The sequence below is a fragment of the Nematolebias whitei genome, chromosome 11 (assembly GCF_014905685.2).
Source record: "Nematolebias whitei isolate Nwh7 chromosome 11, NemWhi1, whole genome shotgun sequence".
In the NCBI taxonomy this organism is placed as follows: Eukaryota; Metazoa; Chordata; class Actinopteri; order Cyprinodontiformes; family Rivulidae; genus Nematolebias; species Nematolebias whitei.
In genome coordinates, this window is record NC_056508.1 from 45,222,053 (window position 1) to 45,237,694 (window position 15,642).

At 39.1% G+C, this 15,642-nt stretch overlaps 1 protein-coding gene across 1 annotated transcript in view; it reads right to left on the reverse strand.

Moving 5' to 3' along the window:
* LOC119417341 (neurotensin receptor type 1) overlaps nt 1-15,642 on the reverse strand; it is a 33,953-nt gene that overhangs the window by 7,453 nt on the left and 10,858 nt on the right. Inside the window, exon 3 of the mRNA XM_037684547.1 lies at nt 2,860-2,944. Within this exon, the coding sequence (XP_037540475.1) occupies nt 2,860-2,944 (85 nt within the window). The remainder of the gene's footprint in view (nt 1-2,859; nt 2,945-15,642) is intronic.

Genomic DNA, 15,642 nt, shown 5'->3' on the forward strand with positions numbered 1-15,642 from the left:
GCTAGCAACATCATATTTCATAAATGTTGCTGCTGTAAACTCTGCAAGACTCAGTGAAAGTCTTCAATCTTTAACTGACTGATTGTGTCCCTCTGATTGAAGATGGTGAGAAGGAAGCAGGAGATTAGGCTTCACAGCACGAGGAGTGAAGTACATTAAGACATTTTTACATAAGATCAGACGAGTACTGAGAGGCATTAGTGAAAGGAAAAGAAGAGGATGAACAGAAATAAAATCTAACCTAGAAGGAGAGTTTAGGTTGTCTTCTGTTGTGGAGCGATAAGGGGAATTGGAAATATCCTTCAGATGTCCGTTTGTCCGTAAATGCTTTTAGTTCTATAATCGGAAGAATACGCAAGGTATTGACTTCTACATATTTTATGTGGCTGCAACTAAGTCTAAGAAAGGTTCCTATTGAAAATGGGGTTGCCACATCTTAATCTAAGATGGCCACCAACATATATATTTATATATGTTACGTACCATGTTCAATACAATGGTGCATCTTCCAGTTATTTAACTGTCAATAATGGTGTACCACAAGGCTCAGTCTTAGGACAAACTTTCTTTACAATCTGCATAAGTAATGTAGGCCAGAACATTCCTGGCACATCCTTACATCACTATGCCGACGATACAGTCGTTTATTGTCGAGCTAAAACAGTTTGTAAGCTTTTACAACTCCTACAGTCTGTATTTGACAACATCCAGTCAGATTTTTTCCATCTCAAACTGGTGCTAAATGCTGATAAAACCAAAGGGATATTGTTTTCAAACAGAAAGTTGGTACCAACAGTCCTTCCTCCTATCTTATCCACAAATGGTGTTCCTATTGAGTTTGTCGATTCTTACAAATACTTGGGAATCTTGGTCAATGCACAGCTCTCTTAAGCCTCATGTCAAACTTGATAAAGAAACTGAAATCAAAACTGTTTTCTGAAAAAGATCTTGCTTAACTCTGAATGTTAGAAAATGGCTTGTAGCTGCTAATTTCCTTCTGGCCATTGACTATGGTGACATAGTTTTTATGAATGCTCCTGCAAGCATCTTGCAGATGTTGGATGCTGTCTATCATAGTTCATAACTGGATATTGTTCCCTTCACTGTACTCTGTTCTCTTTGGTTAACTGGTCATCATTAACTTCACACAGACTCTCACTGGTACATTTGTATCTTGAAATCACTCCTTGGTCTGCTACCTTCATATATCTCCAGTCAAATCGTCAGTGCAGTTACAGCGTGCGCTCTCAAGACATTATTAACTGCAGCATCCCCTCAGCGCAGACTGAACTCTGCAAAAAGGCCTTGTCTTACTCCACTCCTGTAGCACCTTACAACAAGAACTGAAGCTCTCGGCTTTGACCTCTTTGAGGGATTTTAAACAATTGTTAAATTTAATGCAAAAATTAACGCAGACATGTTCCTGTTTTTAGTATTTTACCTCGTTTCATAATGAAGCTCGTTTTTATTTTGTTTTATATCACTACTTTTATTTACTTTTCATTTTATATGGATTTTTTGGCTCTTTATTGTTGTATGTACCTTTTATCAAAAACATATCTCTCTTAAAAATGAGTCCTCGTGTCTCAGTGAGACTAACCTGTATAAAGGTTGAATGAATATGTGCCCTGCTGCCCGTCTTACAGCTCACAAGATTTTGTCAAAACTGATTGGAAAGGACCTCAACAGGTGGGTAAAAGTTATTAAAAAAAAACTACTTATGTTAATGTACAGAACATGATCATGAAATGTTATTTTTAATCAAAGCCATTTCTAAAATTGCACCATTTAACATGTAAAATTGAAGTCGTTCTTCCCTTTAGTACAGCAGAGGGACAGGGGTTCGGCTCATATTTAGGTTGTGACAGCAATGAAGTACTTCCCTGCTGTTTCTAGAGTGCCATCAGCAAAAATCTAAATCAGAGAACAGTTTTTTGCTTCTTAATAAGTCCACTGCGGGCCTGGTGACGAGCCACACTCTGTCATGATGCGCTTTTTTTAAAGACAGTTTTTAATCTGACACAATGCAGTTTGTGACAGTAAACTTCAGTCTTGTGTATGAAGTAGAAGGAAACGGTTGCACAAAAATGTTGGGACTTTATCTGCATGAGGACACTGCTTCAGTATGTCATGGTATAGAAAGAGTTGAGTTGAAAAGCAAAGCTCGCAATTTACTGGTCCGTCTATATTCCAACACTGACCTATGGTCATGATTTATGCATAAATTATAACTGAAAGAACGAGATCCTGGATACAAGTGACTGAAATAAGCTTCCTTTGTAGAGTGGCTGGGCTCTGCCTTAGAGACAGGGTGAGGAACTCCCTCATCTGAGAGGAGCTTGGAGTACAGCTGCTGCTCCTCTGTATCGAAAGGAGCCAGTCGAAGTGGTTCAGGCACCTGATTAGGATGCCTACCTTTGGAGGTTTTCAGAGCACCTTCCACTCAGAAGAAGCCAAGGGGCAGACCCAGAACTTGCTGGGGGATTAGTGTATCCTCACCGGCCTGGAAAAGCCTTTGGGTCCCCCAGGAGGAACTGGAGAGTGTCGCTTGTGTGAATGATGTCTGGGTTTCTCACTTAAACCTGCTGCCTCGATGACCTGACTACAAAGAAGCTGTAGAAGATAGAGATGGAGGACTAATAATAAAAAAAAATAAAAAGATGGAAGAAGCACGTGAAGGAGGGAAATTATAGCAATGTTAAATGAAGGCAATCTAATGAGCAAGATGTACAGTAGCTCCTCTGCACATTTTTCAGGTGCTCCTAACAGATGACTCTCAAAATAACTTGCATCGTTATGAGTTACTGTAGACTGGTGGCCTCACGCATGATAGACTGAGAAAGAAAAATCGTTACTCACTCGGACCAGTCGGAGACGTAGCAGAACATGAGGCGGCGAGCGTGATAAGGCAGCCAGCACACCACAAAGGCTATGACCACCACTCCTGAACACGAGAGAGAAAACAGGGAAAGACATCAGAAACCAACAATCCCATAGGCAGCACGTACGTAACGTGTTCAGATGATCACAGAAATCATTTTTGTGATGTTTAAACAAATGCTTCAAAGTAAAATGGAGATAATAATGAGCCTGTCAAGCATGTGATTAAAAAGATGAAGAAGTCATCCTGTCGCGACACGCTGAACCCAGTGACATCGCATAAAAGGACCCGAGCAATTCAAAAATGAATAGAACTTGTAATTTGCATTCAATTGGTGTGTGAAATCAAAAGCCACACAGAAAAAAATAAACTGCAGATGTACATCATGGTGCCATTTCTACTGCAGAACTGCGAAGGGAGAACAAAACAAATCGCTTTGATACAGATGGAAACAAGTCATTTTAAATTAATCTTTCTGCAACCACTGTACAGAATCACTTTATTATTTGATCTCTTAACGTCTTGGTGTTTTGCACATTCACTCAGAGTTACCGTTTTCTTTCACTACATTGTGCCCTGTATAGTGGACTTTTTGTAGTGCTGTGTGAAATTTTAATGTTCCATAACTTTTCATTCACATTATAATTCCCTGGAAACCAATCACATGGCACAGTAAAAGTCGTGCATACAGAAGTTGTACATTACATCGGTAGAAAGACCATAATGCATTGCGGCCTGCACAGACAGCAGATTAATCAAGGCTAGCGCTACCCTCCGCAGCTCGTTATTGTGATTTTCATCAGTCTTTGTCTTGATGTCTCTAATTTAAACAACCCTGTTCTTTTGTCTGAGCTGAGAAATGAGGACTCATAGTGATTATTAAACATTTAAGTCTAATTTGAAACATTTGTTGTTATTCACAATGCAAACAAGCTACATTTTACATATTATAATGTGTTGCTTGTATTTACACACATACTGCAACATTAAAATCACCTCAGTACAGAAAATGTTGAAAATTCATCATTTTAGTCCATTAAGGTTCTTATGTCATTACAGTTGCAGCCTGTGGTTGTGTAAAACTTCACTATACATAACAAAGTGTAACAAATATAGATAAATAAAATGTTTTATCAGTGTAATGAAGACAAATTATATTGTTTATCACCTCACAGATTTTATTTGGATGGTGTTTTTTATGCTAATGTACAAACTGACAATACCTTGTGTACTGTCATCTCAGAAAAAAGTAATCCAAAGGACCATGAGCTCACTTGGAGCTAAATCCTGAATAATGTTGCTTCAAACAGACCTTGACACGCTGATAAGATGAAACTATGCCAGGGGACTGAGGGTCAAACTGCAGTTCATCATTTTTAACCTGAGACTGGTCGTTCTGTCAAAGCACTTTCATCCAAAGTCCATTTTCCAACATTAAATTACATTTTCCCAAAGCAAAATCTAATCTGAATGTTTCCCAAAAGAACACACACACTCAAAATCACCTGTTGTCTGAATCAGTCTGTCATTCAGGGCTTGAATCAACTCCCAGCTGTGCTCCATTCAGTAAATTTAGCCAACTTTAGCTAAGCATGCATGATTTTAGTGCTTGTGGGGCTCCAAAACATCTGAGAGGCTTTGAAATGAGCGTTGTTGGCGTTTCACTGAAACAAGAGGGGAACAAATGATGCACGCTAACCGGGTGCAAATTTTAGGAACAAGACCATTAATACTTGTTTATGTTCATTAGTTTAATGTGCGAACATCTGCCGGTGCTTCCAGCTGCTGCAGAATCAAAACGTTGACGGAAAATAAACAAAATGCATCAAACACGAAGAAAACAACTGTTCTGCTTATGTTTGTTAGTTTCTGTCTTTATTTTTTTTATGCTTAATTTACATGCAAACTAAAAAAAACAGAAACACTTGGATGAAAAAAGGAAGGTGACTTGTAATGTGAAGTACTAATGTCTGAAAGTACTCTGGGTGCACAACTACACTGGGCTGTCTAAAAACATGCAACTTCTGAAAACCTGAATCTGTAAATCAAAAACTGTAACATGTTTTGCATGAGTTTGATTTTATATATTGCATGACTGGCCTGTGTTTATTATCATGTATGATTTTATTGTATAGTACTTTGGTCCAACTTGTTTTTAAGGGCTTTATACATTTAAAAAAAATGTTATATGTACTACACTAACACTTTCTGTATAAAGTTGGTCAACTGCAATGTAAGTTTGATTAAATACCCTCACGTTCATCCATTTTTCTCATTTCTCATGGAGGCAACAGGGAGGGAAACCCAGTTGTTCCACTCCACGACACATTCCAGCTCCTCCTGGTGGTGGTGGATCCAAGTTGCTACCAGGACCTAAAATTGTCAGGGGATTTTTGGTCAAGGCCGAGGATGCTTATCACTAACTAATGTCAAATTACTGTTGAAGCATGTGTGTGAGTCCAGAGAGTTCTTTTCTCTCTCAGAGAGGAGCGGATTTGATCCTGCATGTGCAGCTGGGAGGCCGAGGTCATCGTGGACTGTCTGTGAGCTGTGATAACTGGTAAGCGTGTATTATATAAAAACAGTTCTCGCACACTGTCCGGTGCAGACTCTTGCGACTGGGCTCCATGCAATGTAGAACTTCTGTGCATCTGTGTAAGCCTGAGAGTGAAAGTCTGTCCTTGCAAGTAAAAAACAGTTAAATATCTTCTCATGTCCTCAAGTGTGGCTTCTTTGAGTAATTAAGATAAATAAAAGATATTTTTATCCAATAAATCCCTCCAGGAATTTGTGTTTTTACTTTTCTAGCAGAATTTAACCAGAAAATGTCTTTAAAGGGAAGCACCCAGAACTAAATCAGCAGACTCCACTCCTCTTGGATGCTGTAGCTCCACACCTTATCTGTAACAATGTTTGACCATCCAACAGAAAAAGGTCATATTTCAACCCTGAGTTGTAGTAGAAAACATCAAGGTCTATAAATACTCATTTGTCTAGACACACAGCCCCCTCGTCTTCAGATGAGTGAGAATGAGTAGGAGGCCTTGTTCAGAAGGACCAGTGACTTGAGAGCTTTGCCTTTCAGTTCAGTTCCATCTTTACCACCACAGACAAGAGCAACATCCTCATTACTGCAGATGAGGCCACAATATGTCAGAACTATGCAAGACTCGACACTTGAGCTCCTCCACTGGAGACAAAGACTCTCTCACAACCCAGAGGGAGAATTCTGCCTTTTCCAGGTTGAGAACCATGAACTCAAAGCGAGAGGAGCCGACTCATCCCAGCTGCTAACATGCTGAAGGTCATGGATTGAAAGTGCCATCCCAGAAACTATTGTGGGTTCAAGATTCAGTCAGACCTTAAGCTATTTATCTCCGCTGGCTAAAACCAAAAGAAGATCAAAGCTTAAATAAATCAATGCTTTTCCTCCAACAGCCTTAAAGCACTTCGAGAAGGGCTTTTGTCCGACAACATGATGACCGGTGAGACTCAGTTTGAAGGCCCAGACTTACAATTACATCCAATTTGTTTTCTCGTCATGTTCAAGACACCAAACGTGCAGACAACAGGGTTCCTGTGCTGGGGTTCAGTGTCTTGCCCAGGGACACTTCAACATGTGGCTGTTGATGGAATCCAACTACCAACTCTCCCATTGGAGGGTGACCACTAACCGCTCAGCCACAGCCGCCCAATACTGTAAACTGATTGTGTCGTCCAGGAAAAAGTCTCCGGATGCTTCAGATTTGAAACCAAGTACTCAGTTTTCTGCACTTTTCTGCTTTCTTTTTTGGTTAATTCCATCATCACATACATAAAAAAGTGATGTGGTAACTATGGCAACCTATGCTCCACTGTTCACAGCTACTTCATGACCATGAACCAGAACATCATGGTCAGGTTTTGGTACCATCACAACAGCTCTGAACCATCCATCCATCCATCCATGCATCTATTATCTTTACCCACTTCTTCTTCTGGTGCCCATATCCAGCAGTCACTGTGCGAGAGACACATGGACAGGTCTCCAGTCCATCACAGGGACACATAGAGACAAACAACCATTCACTCTCTCTCACCTAGGGACAATTTAGAGTTACCAGTCAGTCTAACATGCATGTTTTTGGTCTGTGGGAGGAAACTGGAGTAACTCACGCATGCACAGAGAGAACATGCAAACTCCACCCAGAAAGGTCCCCGGCCAGGATTTGATCCAAAGACCTTCTCACTGAGAGGCAACAGCTCTACCAGCTGATTCTCCGCGACGCTCGGCTCTGAAACATGCCCATAAAATATAACAATATTTTAAAAAGTACATGTTAGAAAAAGAGTCAGTCAAACCCCGTTTCCTGAACGTTCTGTATGTTTTCATATATAAAAATGGTTAAAAACAGCACAAAGTATGCAGAAGTAGTCAGAGCGAAGAAATAAAACACGTAAGTGAATGCTGCATCATCATCCTGTCCATTATTTTAGCCGCATGCAGTTCAGGTTTGTGACATGCTAAAATTGGTGCATAGATTCTAATAAGTCTGGCTTAGTCAGATCTTATTTATTTACTTTCATACAGAAAAACACGGAGTCGCTCGTTCAGACTCAAGCTCATGTGATTCCAGACGGCTGTGAAGAAACGTCCGTTAAAAGTTTTACTCTTCCTGCACAGCTGAAATTCCAAAACTTTAAATTTAATAAGAAATGTAAATGATTAATGCTCGAATATGGAAATCAGATGTGTCCATTTTAAAATTTACACGTATTCAGACTCTTCCTGAAGAGCCGGTATAAATGTAATTTTCATGTTGGGTGATTTTTTTGGGGAACTCAAGTTGCAGACACAACTCAAGGTAACAATAAATGAACTACCAGTAATTTATTAAACAAGAAAACAAAAACCTGACCAGGTGGTAAAAAAAAAAAAAATACAGGAAAAAATCTCAAAACTCAAAGCTTAAAACACGACTGCTTGAAAGCATAAGACACGAACAAGGAAGTGACAGAGGTTGATTTAAAGCAACACTAATGATTGACAGCGACGCACACCTGGGCAAGACAATGAGGAACAGGTGAGAGTGGGCGGGGCAGCAGAAACTGAAACACGAGTAAAACAAAAAACAAGAATCACAGAAAAACTAAATAAACACAGATCAGATCTGAAATTTAAAATGCAACTTGAAAAGAGAGAAAACAGTTTTCTTGTTGGATTTTTATGTTTATATTTTTGTTCTATTGTATTTGTGCAACAAACTGTTTCATTGATATAATTTAAACAAAATAAGTCATACATAAATAAACCCGTGTGATAAATAAGAGCGCTGCCGTTCGCTCAGTGACCTCCGTTCCTCAGTAGATGCATGAAACTGTATTAATCTAACTGTGATGGGTTTGAACAAGACTTCATGAAACAGTTCTGTCCCTGACAAAGAGCTGCTGAAGACATATAATGAAATAAAACTAATTATACATTCCAGCAGCAGTGGCTTTTATTTCAACACAGACCCATTAATTAGGTTAAAGAGGATATTTAACCTGATTAATGACACTGTTCACTTCGTCGTCACCACAGGAAGTAACTCTGTACATGTGGGGAACATGCCCCCCACCCCCAGTAGAAGTGAACAACTTTGTTCCTATCACTTTTTAAACATAATATCTATAACAGGTGATGGGGAGATGTAGGTTGTGTTTGCAAATGGAAACCTAAACCTTGTGCAGAGAATGCAACATGGGACCCATGAACATCTAGAACTGCTCCGCTCGGGGTGGCTGCATGTCGGAGCAGCTCCGTTACATTCACCGTGAGTTATTGCTTTTGAAAACTTTAATTCCTCTTTTTTCTGGATGTAAGTCACTTTTTTCAGATGATTGTTTCCTCTGGTATCGGATGCTGTGCAGCTGGAAGGATTTTTACTGAAACCTTTTAACTTTTGGGCATTTGTTATGATGCGTAACCATGGCAACAAGGTGTTTTTTAACAACCAGGAGCAGCCGATTAACGTATCATAAGCTCAGCTATCTCAACTACAGCCCCAAATGAGTTGAAAAGGAGGCGCCATGAATGAATTCCCATCAACCTGTCAGTGGTGCTCGAGTACCTGACCGCCAAGATCCTGGAGCTCGTGAGAAACTTGTCTCATATGGGAGGATCCCCGGGCACCTTTAGCTGTCTGTCCGTGGTGACGAGGAGCTCGGCAGACTGCTGGGAGGAGTGACCATCGCTCAGGGAGGAATTCTGCCCAGCATTCAGGCAGTCCTGCTGCCCAGGAGGACTGAGAGGCCCGTCGGATCTGACAGCAAGCTGGACGGATCAGTATCTGTGGCCAGATTCTTCAGATTCGCTGCAGGAGATCCTTCCTGCCCACAACTATCGGCATCTATAACAACTCTTGAATGAAACCAGGATGATGAGCTACGAAAACACTTCATTTCCCTTTGGGATTAATAAAGTATTTTTGAATTTGAATTGAACCAACTAATGTTTTACTGTGATTCTTGACTGTGTTTCTTGTTGCTAAATTAACACGGCTGCTGTTTGCTGCTTCACTGTTTAAATGGTTTCACTCTTTCCACCCTGAAGCATCTCAGGGACAGGATGTGGGTCCTGACCCGTTCCTGGGACCAAGCCACAGACCTAATAAGACTAATTAACTTATTTACATGTAATAAAGTCTTTAAAATTAATTAAACTTATACACTGTGCTTATTTTTAGCTAAGTTGGTCAACACGGAGCAGAACATAATAAAAGGTGGGAGTGGGAGCTGTCTGTATGGTCTGCATATATATATATATATAAAAAAAGGAAGTCCATTAAACAAATTAGACCTAAATTTAATTAAAACAAGCTATAAACAAATGAAAGGATGTATAAGTTAGAAAAGAACAACACAGTCTATGAATTAAAAAATAATCATTTGGATCCTGACTAAAAATGAGAAAAGGAAACATACTAACAAAACCAAAGAGAAACAAACCACATTTAATGAAATGCAGGAAATATAAAGCAGGTGGTGGGAGTGCATCCAAAACATCAACCTTTCCTGCTGCAGATTAGGTCTTCAGGAAGGTTGGCTGCAAAGACTGAAAGCATCATAAATGAAAGAGAGTTCTGTTCTCACTTGATAAAACTGCTAATAAAAGACTTGAAGACTTTGGTGGCTCAAAAAACAAAACAAAAAAAGAATAACAACTGGACCACTTGCTAAAACCATTAACACTTTCAAATCCATCTGGAGACCGACAGCAAAACAGAGAAACAACTCTACTTTTTTATTGTTTCACATAGCGGAGTGGAGGGGAATTTGAAATATCCACCATCCGTCCATCTGTAAATAATAAATAATAATCAAGTGCTATGTGTTGTCATCATTGTGTGTTCCCATACAAAGATTAAATGAGCTCTCTGCATTTAACTCATCGCACCTGGGATACACCCAGGTGGAGCAGTGGGCAGCTGTGGTGCCTGAGGAACAATTTGGGATTGGGTGTCCTGCTCAGAGACACCACGAGATGAGCAATGACCGGATCGAACCCGGGACCTTCGGGTCCTGGTCGGCTGCCCTGTCCCTACACCATCTCTGCCCCATTGTTAGCAAAATAACTTGAAAATAAGGGAGATACCAACTTCCATTATGGTGCGTGGCTGAATTTAGGCGTAAAAAAAGTTCCATATCACAAATTGGATTGCCACGTCAAAATCCAAGATGCTTTCTGGTTTTACAATTACTTAAACAAATGGGTTTCTCAAATGATTGGGGTGGTTGCAGATTAATCTATGGTGGCTAAGGCCACCACTGGCCACCCCCTGACTCCACCATTGCACCCGGTGGTGCATGAAATTGACATGACGCAGTCTGTCAATCAGTCCAGCAGGCTCATCAGCAACTGACCAATCAGCGAGTTTAATTTGTTCGGAAGTGAAACGCCCCTTACCTGCCGGAGCTGCACCCCCATTTCCTCAGACAACATTTTCAGGGTTTGGCATTTTGAACGCTTTGGGGTCCAAGGGGTTTCATGAAAGTTAATCAGATTAAAACAGTTAAACGTTGTCAATGGGGAAAATGCAAATCATACACGTTACCCTGTGTTTAGTGGGTGGAATATAGTTTATTCCGGTTCTAAAACCTAAACTGAGCCTGGAAAGATGTAAAAGATGATAAAGCCCTGCAGCCGACCTCATGATCAGCTGAATACAACAGTTATGAACAGGAAGTACCACATGTTCACATGTACGAAGGTAACTGCAGGTAAATCCTCCATTTTCTGTCATAATTACATTGTTTACCTAATGGTTACATTAGACATTAATGCTTAAAGCTAGCTGTGCTTTATTTAGTGTTTGATATGTAGATAAATGTTCCAACTTCTGGTTACATCAGTTTAGTCTTTGTTTGCTATGATCAGTTAACACTAAACTGACTTTACACAAAGTGTTTAACAGGTTGTGTAAAGTAAAATTTACACTCTTAGTACATACTAAATTTCACTGTAAATTCTTGCCCTGTGTTGATGTACAGCATAAAAACTTCTACTGCAGTACCTATTTGAAGGTATTAGTATTTTTTATTTTTTTTCCCGTCTTCCTTTCCTTAATGTTTTTCTGAAAGGCATAAATGACTCACTCAGGTAATATCGTGAGCGTCACAACCTCCACCATTACAGCTGTCTTGTTTGTTTGTCAGACGTTTGCTCGGCCCGGGTCACATCAATCGGTCAGTCTTACTGGTCACGTTATGTCAATTGCTCCCTCCACTCGCCAGGATCCATCACTCTGGGCTGATTCAGACAAGTAAAAAATAAGAAACTCCCTTTTGTCTTCTACACAGTATAACTCCTACTGACTTGAATAACTTGCACCAAAAGCATTAAAGTTTACTTGCACCCCCTGTTCAATTTCCATACGGAAAAACACTCACCCAAAAAAATACAACTATTCACTATTTAAATCCCTCAGAGACGAGGGACATCGGTGTACTGCTAATGGGATGCTCACTTTTCACCCTGTGACAGCTGAGATTGGTTTCATCAGCTCTAAATGTCTCAAATATGAGGAAACGTATGAATGACAGTAGTTTCTTGCTCACTAGTGAGGCAGATCAGACCAGGAGAAGATTAATCATACCCATAGTTTGAAAAGTTCTTGATTAAAAAGTATGTAAAGTATGGATATTCAGGTGACAGTTCATCAACAATGAAGCAAACAGTTCAGACGATGGAGAGACTCGTGTCTGTCCACAAGAAGCAAAAAAGAAAGCAAAGAAAATGCACAAAGCCTCTGTTAAAGTTCTTTTTACTTAACTACAAATTAAATTGCACCCTTAAGTAAAAAGTTCTTCATCCACTCCAAGAAATGATAGAAAAAAAAGAGAAGTAACTCTAATTGAGCCTGACTTTTCATTCACTTTCAGCTGAAAGTGTAGCTTTAAATGAAAAAAGAAAAACATTTTGTCTAAATTTAAGGGGCTAACTCATATTCCAGTCCAAATGTGATGGCTCCATTACTCAGCTTGAGCTTTGTTTGGACTTCATGTGACAGCGGTCATTTACTAAAACCAACATGTGAGGACAAATTGATCCACTGGGTTAAAATGTATCCACGCTAAGAGACAGGCCAGAAGTAAAACGCCGATGTTTTGTAATTTTCTTAAACTGGGCAATTGAGCAAATTTCACTTTACTTCATTCTCTAATTTTAAGGTTCAGAAATGACCTGATTTTTTCAGATTCTCCGACTTTTCAGATGTTGTCATGATGTTGAAGTACAAACTACCAAGGGAAATTTGGTCACGGTCAAGGACATTTGTCACTAACTAAAGTTAACTGCCCATGAACCGTGTTTGAGTGAGCAGGGAGAGCTGAATGGTGTCTGCATGTGCAGCGGGTACTCCAAGGTCACCTCCGAGTCTGGAGGAGGAGCTGATAAGCGTTTAATATAAAAAATAAAAAAAAACAACCCTGGCACACTGTCCGGTTGCAGATTCTCATGACAGGAACTTTCAACATATGTATAAGCCTGTTTCGTGACCATCTGCCTTTGCAAGTAAACTGGGTTAAAAACATCTTCTCCTGTCTTTGTGTATGGCTCCTTTGAAGTAAGTATAATAAAATGTGCAATATAATGCAAGGATATTTTTATCCAACAGTTTGGTCCTTCGAGCCGGATCCTAAGCACCACCAGGGAAAAAGGGGTCTCAGATCATAGTGGAAATTCACTAAGGGAATTTCTGAATAAAGTCACAGAGATAACAAAAGACCCCCTCTTTTTTTAAATTTAAAACTTAAAAAATATATTAAAAAGTAAATTTTCTAAAATAAACTTAAAGAAACCAGATATTTCTGTTACAACGGGATCTCAAAATAAATGGGATAAAAACTTTTTAAATGTGGAAACGGCCAAACTGCATAAAACAATGTTTTCATAGAAACAACCTGAGTTGTTCCCCTCATTATCACCCTCTAGCAGAAAAATAATGACAAAAAACAAGTTTGAACATCTGTGTAAGCCTGTTTCGTGACCGTCTGCCCTTGCAAATAAAGTGGATTAAAAAATGTTTTCCTGTCTTTGTGTGTCACTCTTTTTAATCCAAGGATATTTTCATCCAACACATGTATATATATTTTTTACGGTATACTTAATAAATGAGAAGAACAGCTACTCTTAGAGCTAACTAACGTCTGAAATTGAGTTGTTTCGTCTTTGTGCTCTATGAAATGTCCAAATGTTTTCAGATCTTGCTTCAGTGAATCTTAATTTTTAAGGTCTTTCTTTCCATCTTCTGATTTTAACAAGAGTAAAAACCTCGTATAGACTTATATTTGTTATTGTATTTATTGAATGCAGGTTTATAATTATGCTTCTGGAAACTTGCAGGGATTATTTTATCGTTTTAGTTTTTCCATTGTCACAATGAGGGAGGTGACAAGTCTGCCTAAAAGGGTGGTTTTAAACAAGTATTAGATGAGGCTCTTCCAGCAGGTGCTTTATTGTAGCATTATATTATACTTCATATTATACACTAAACATGCTCTTTATATCAGGCAGAACAGAATAGCTTCCATCCATTATTTTGCCACTTACCTTAGATTCTACCTTGAGGGTAAACCCATCCATAATACAGAGAAAGCTCATTTCAGCTGCACCTAAAATCTCATTCTTTCAGTCATGATCCAGAGCTCATGGCTGCAGGTGAGGGTTAGGACATCGATGGATCAGTAAATTGAGCGCTTCGCCTTTCGGTACAGCTCTTTTTTTGTTCTAACAAAAGGAGAACACAACTGTTTTCCTTTTATATATTTTGCAAAGTAACTTTTTACCGTGCACCACATGTGCAGGTTACACTGTTGCCTTGCAGAAACAAAGTTCTCAGCTGCAGTTCGTCTGTGCAGCATTTGCTTGTGTTTCCTGTGTCTGTGTCCAGTTTCAGAAGACACATTAGAAAATGTAACTTATCCTTAGGAAGTGGTTATTTCCATGTTGGCTCTCATCTGGTGACCTGACCAGTAATTACAGAAGAGTACAATTAAAAACTACAGAGCTCTTTTCCATCTATCTCAGTTAAACAAGCTATGTAGATTTTATGAACCTAATTTGAGAAAAAGAAAGATAGCAACATGACATGCTGCCAAATATTGACTGGGGACATGATTCAATATTGCAGCTCTGAGCTTCATTGCTAATGGTGTCATTAGGATATGCACTAGACGTCTTTTGGTGTGTGGGTGTTGTAACACGCCAGCTGCAGAGATCCATCAATATGCAGATCAGGAACTGTTTCTCCACTATTCACATTTATCAGCACACAGGGTGCTAATGTAGTCACGATGAAGGCTCATATATGTGCACATTCAATTAGTTTTATCTAATTGTTGCAGTCTCAAATGATGTGTTGTTTCAGTTTCTGCTCTTCATTCCCACCCGTCTCATTTAATCCACTCAGAGACTGAATGCACGTGTCAATCAGAAAAACACCAGAAAGATTCAAACACTCATAACAAACATGATATAATTTCCAAACTATTGAGCGCACCTGAATATTTAATTAATTCATTCAACCTTTATTTATACAGGTTAGCCTCAATGAGTCACAAGGACTCATTTACAAGAGAGACCTGTAATATAAGCCACGCCCACTAGACAATAATAATAATTTTTAAAAAAGTACATATATAAGCCGTACTTGTCTCTAATCTGCGGTGTTCAAAGCGTGTGAAAAAAGTAGCGGCTTATAGTCCAGAAATTACGGTAAGTAAAAGCAAAGAAAAAACTAACATAAAGATACTTTCTCAAGCTGGCAACAAGTCACAGCTTTACTTTTTACTAAGTAATAATCTGTTTAAATTAGTTGACTAAATTTAGCAGATGGTATTTTGGCATTTTGGCATATTATTGTTAAAAAGAAATTGTGTTGCTCAGTCAAGGAAAACTGTCTGGAAGGAGATTATGAACAAAATACACATTCAGTGCTGAGAAAAGAATATTTGATGCCCTTTCAAATTTCTTCTGTATTATCATTTTTGACACATTTACGTTTCAAATCAAACAATTGGAAATATCAGACAAAGACAATATGAGTAAATGAAAAAAGCAGCAGGTACGTGAAAATTATATTCATCAAAGGAAACAATATTCAAGCCAACCTGATCCTATGTAAAAAAAAAAGTAACTGACCACATAAACCTAGTGCCTTAAAAATATCCATCACCTTAGATGTTTTACCAACACTGTGATGGACTGGAGACCTGTCCAGGTGTCCCTGTGATGGACTGGA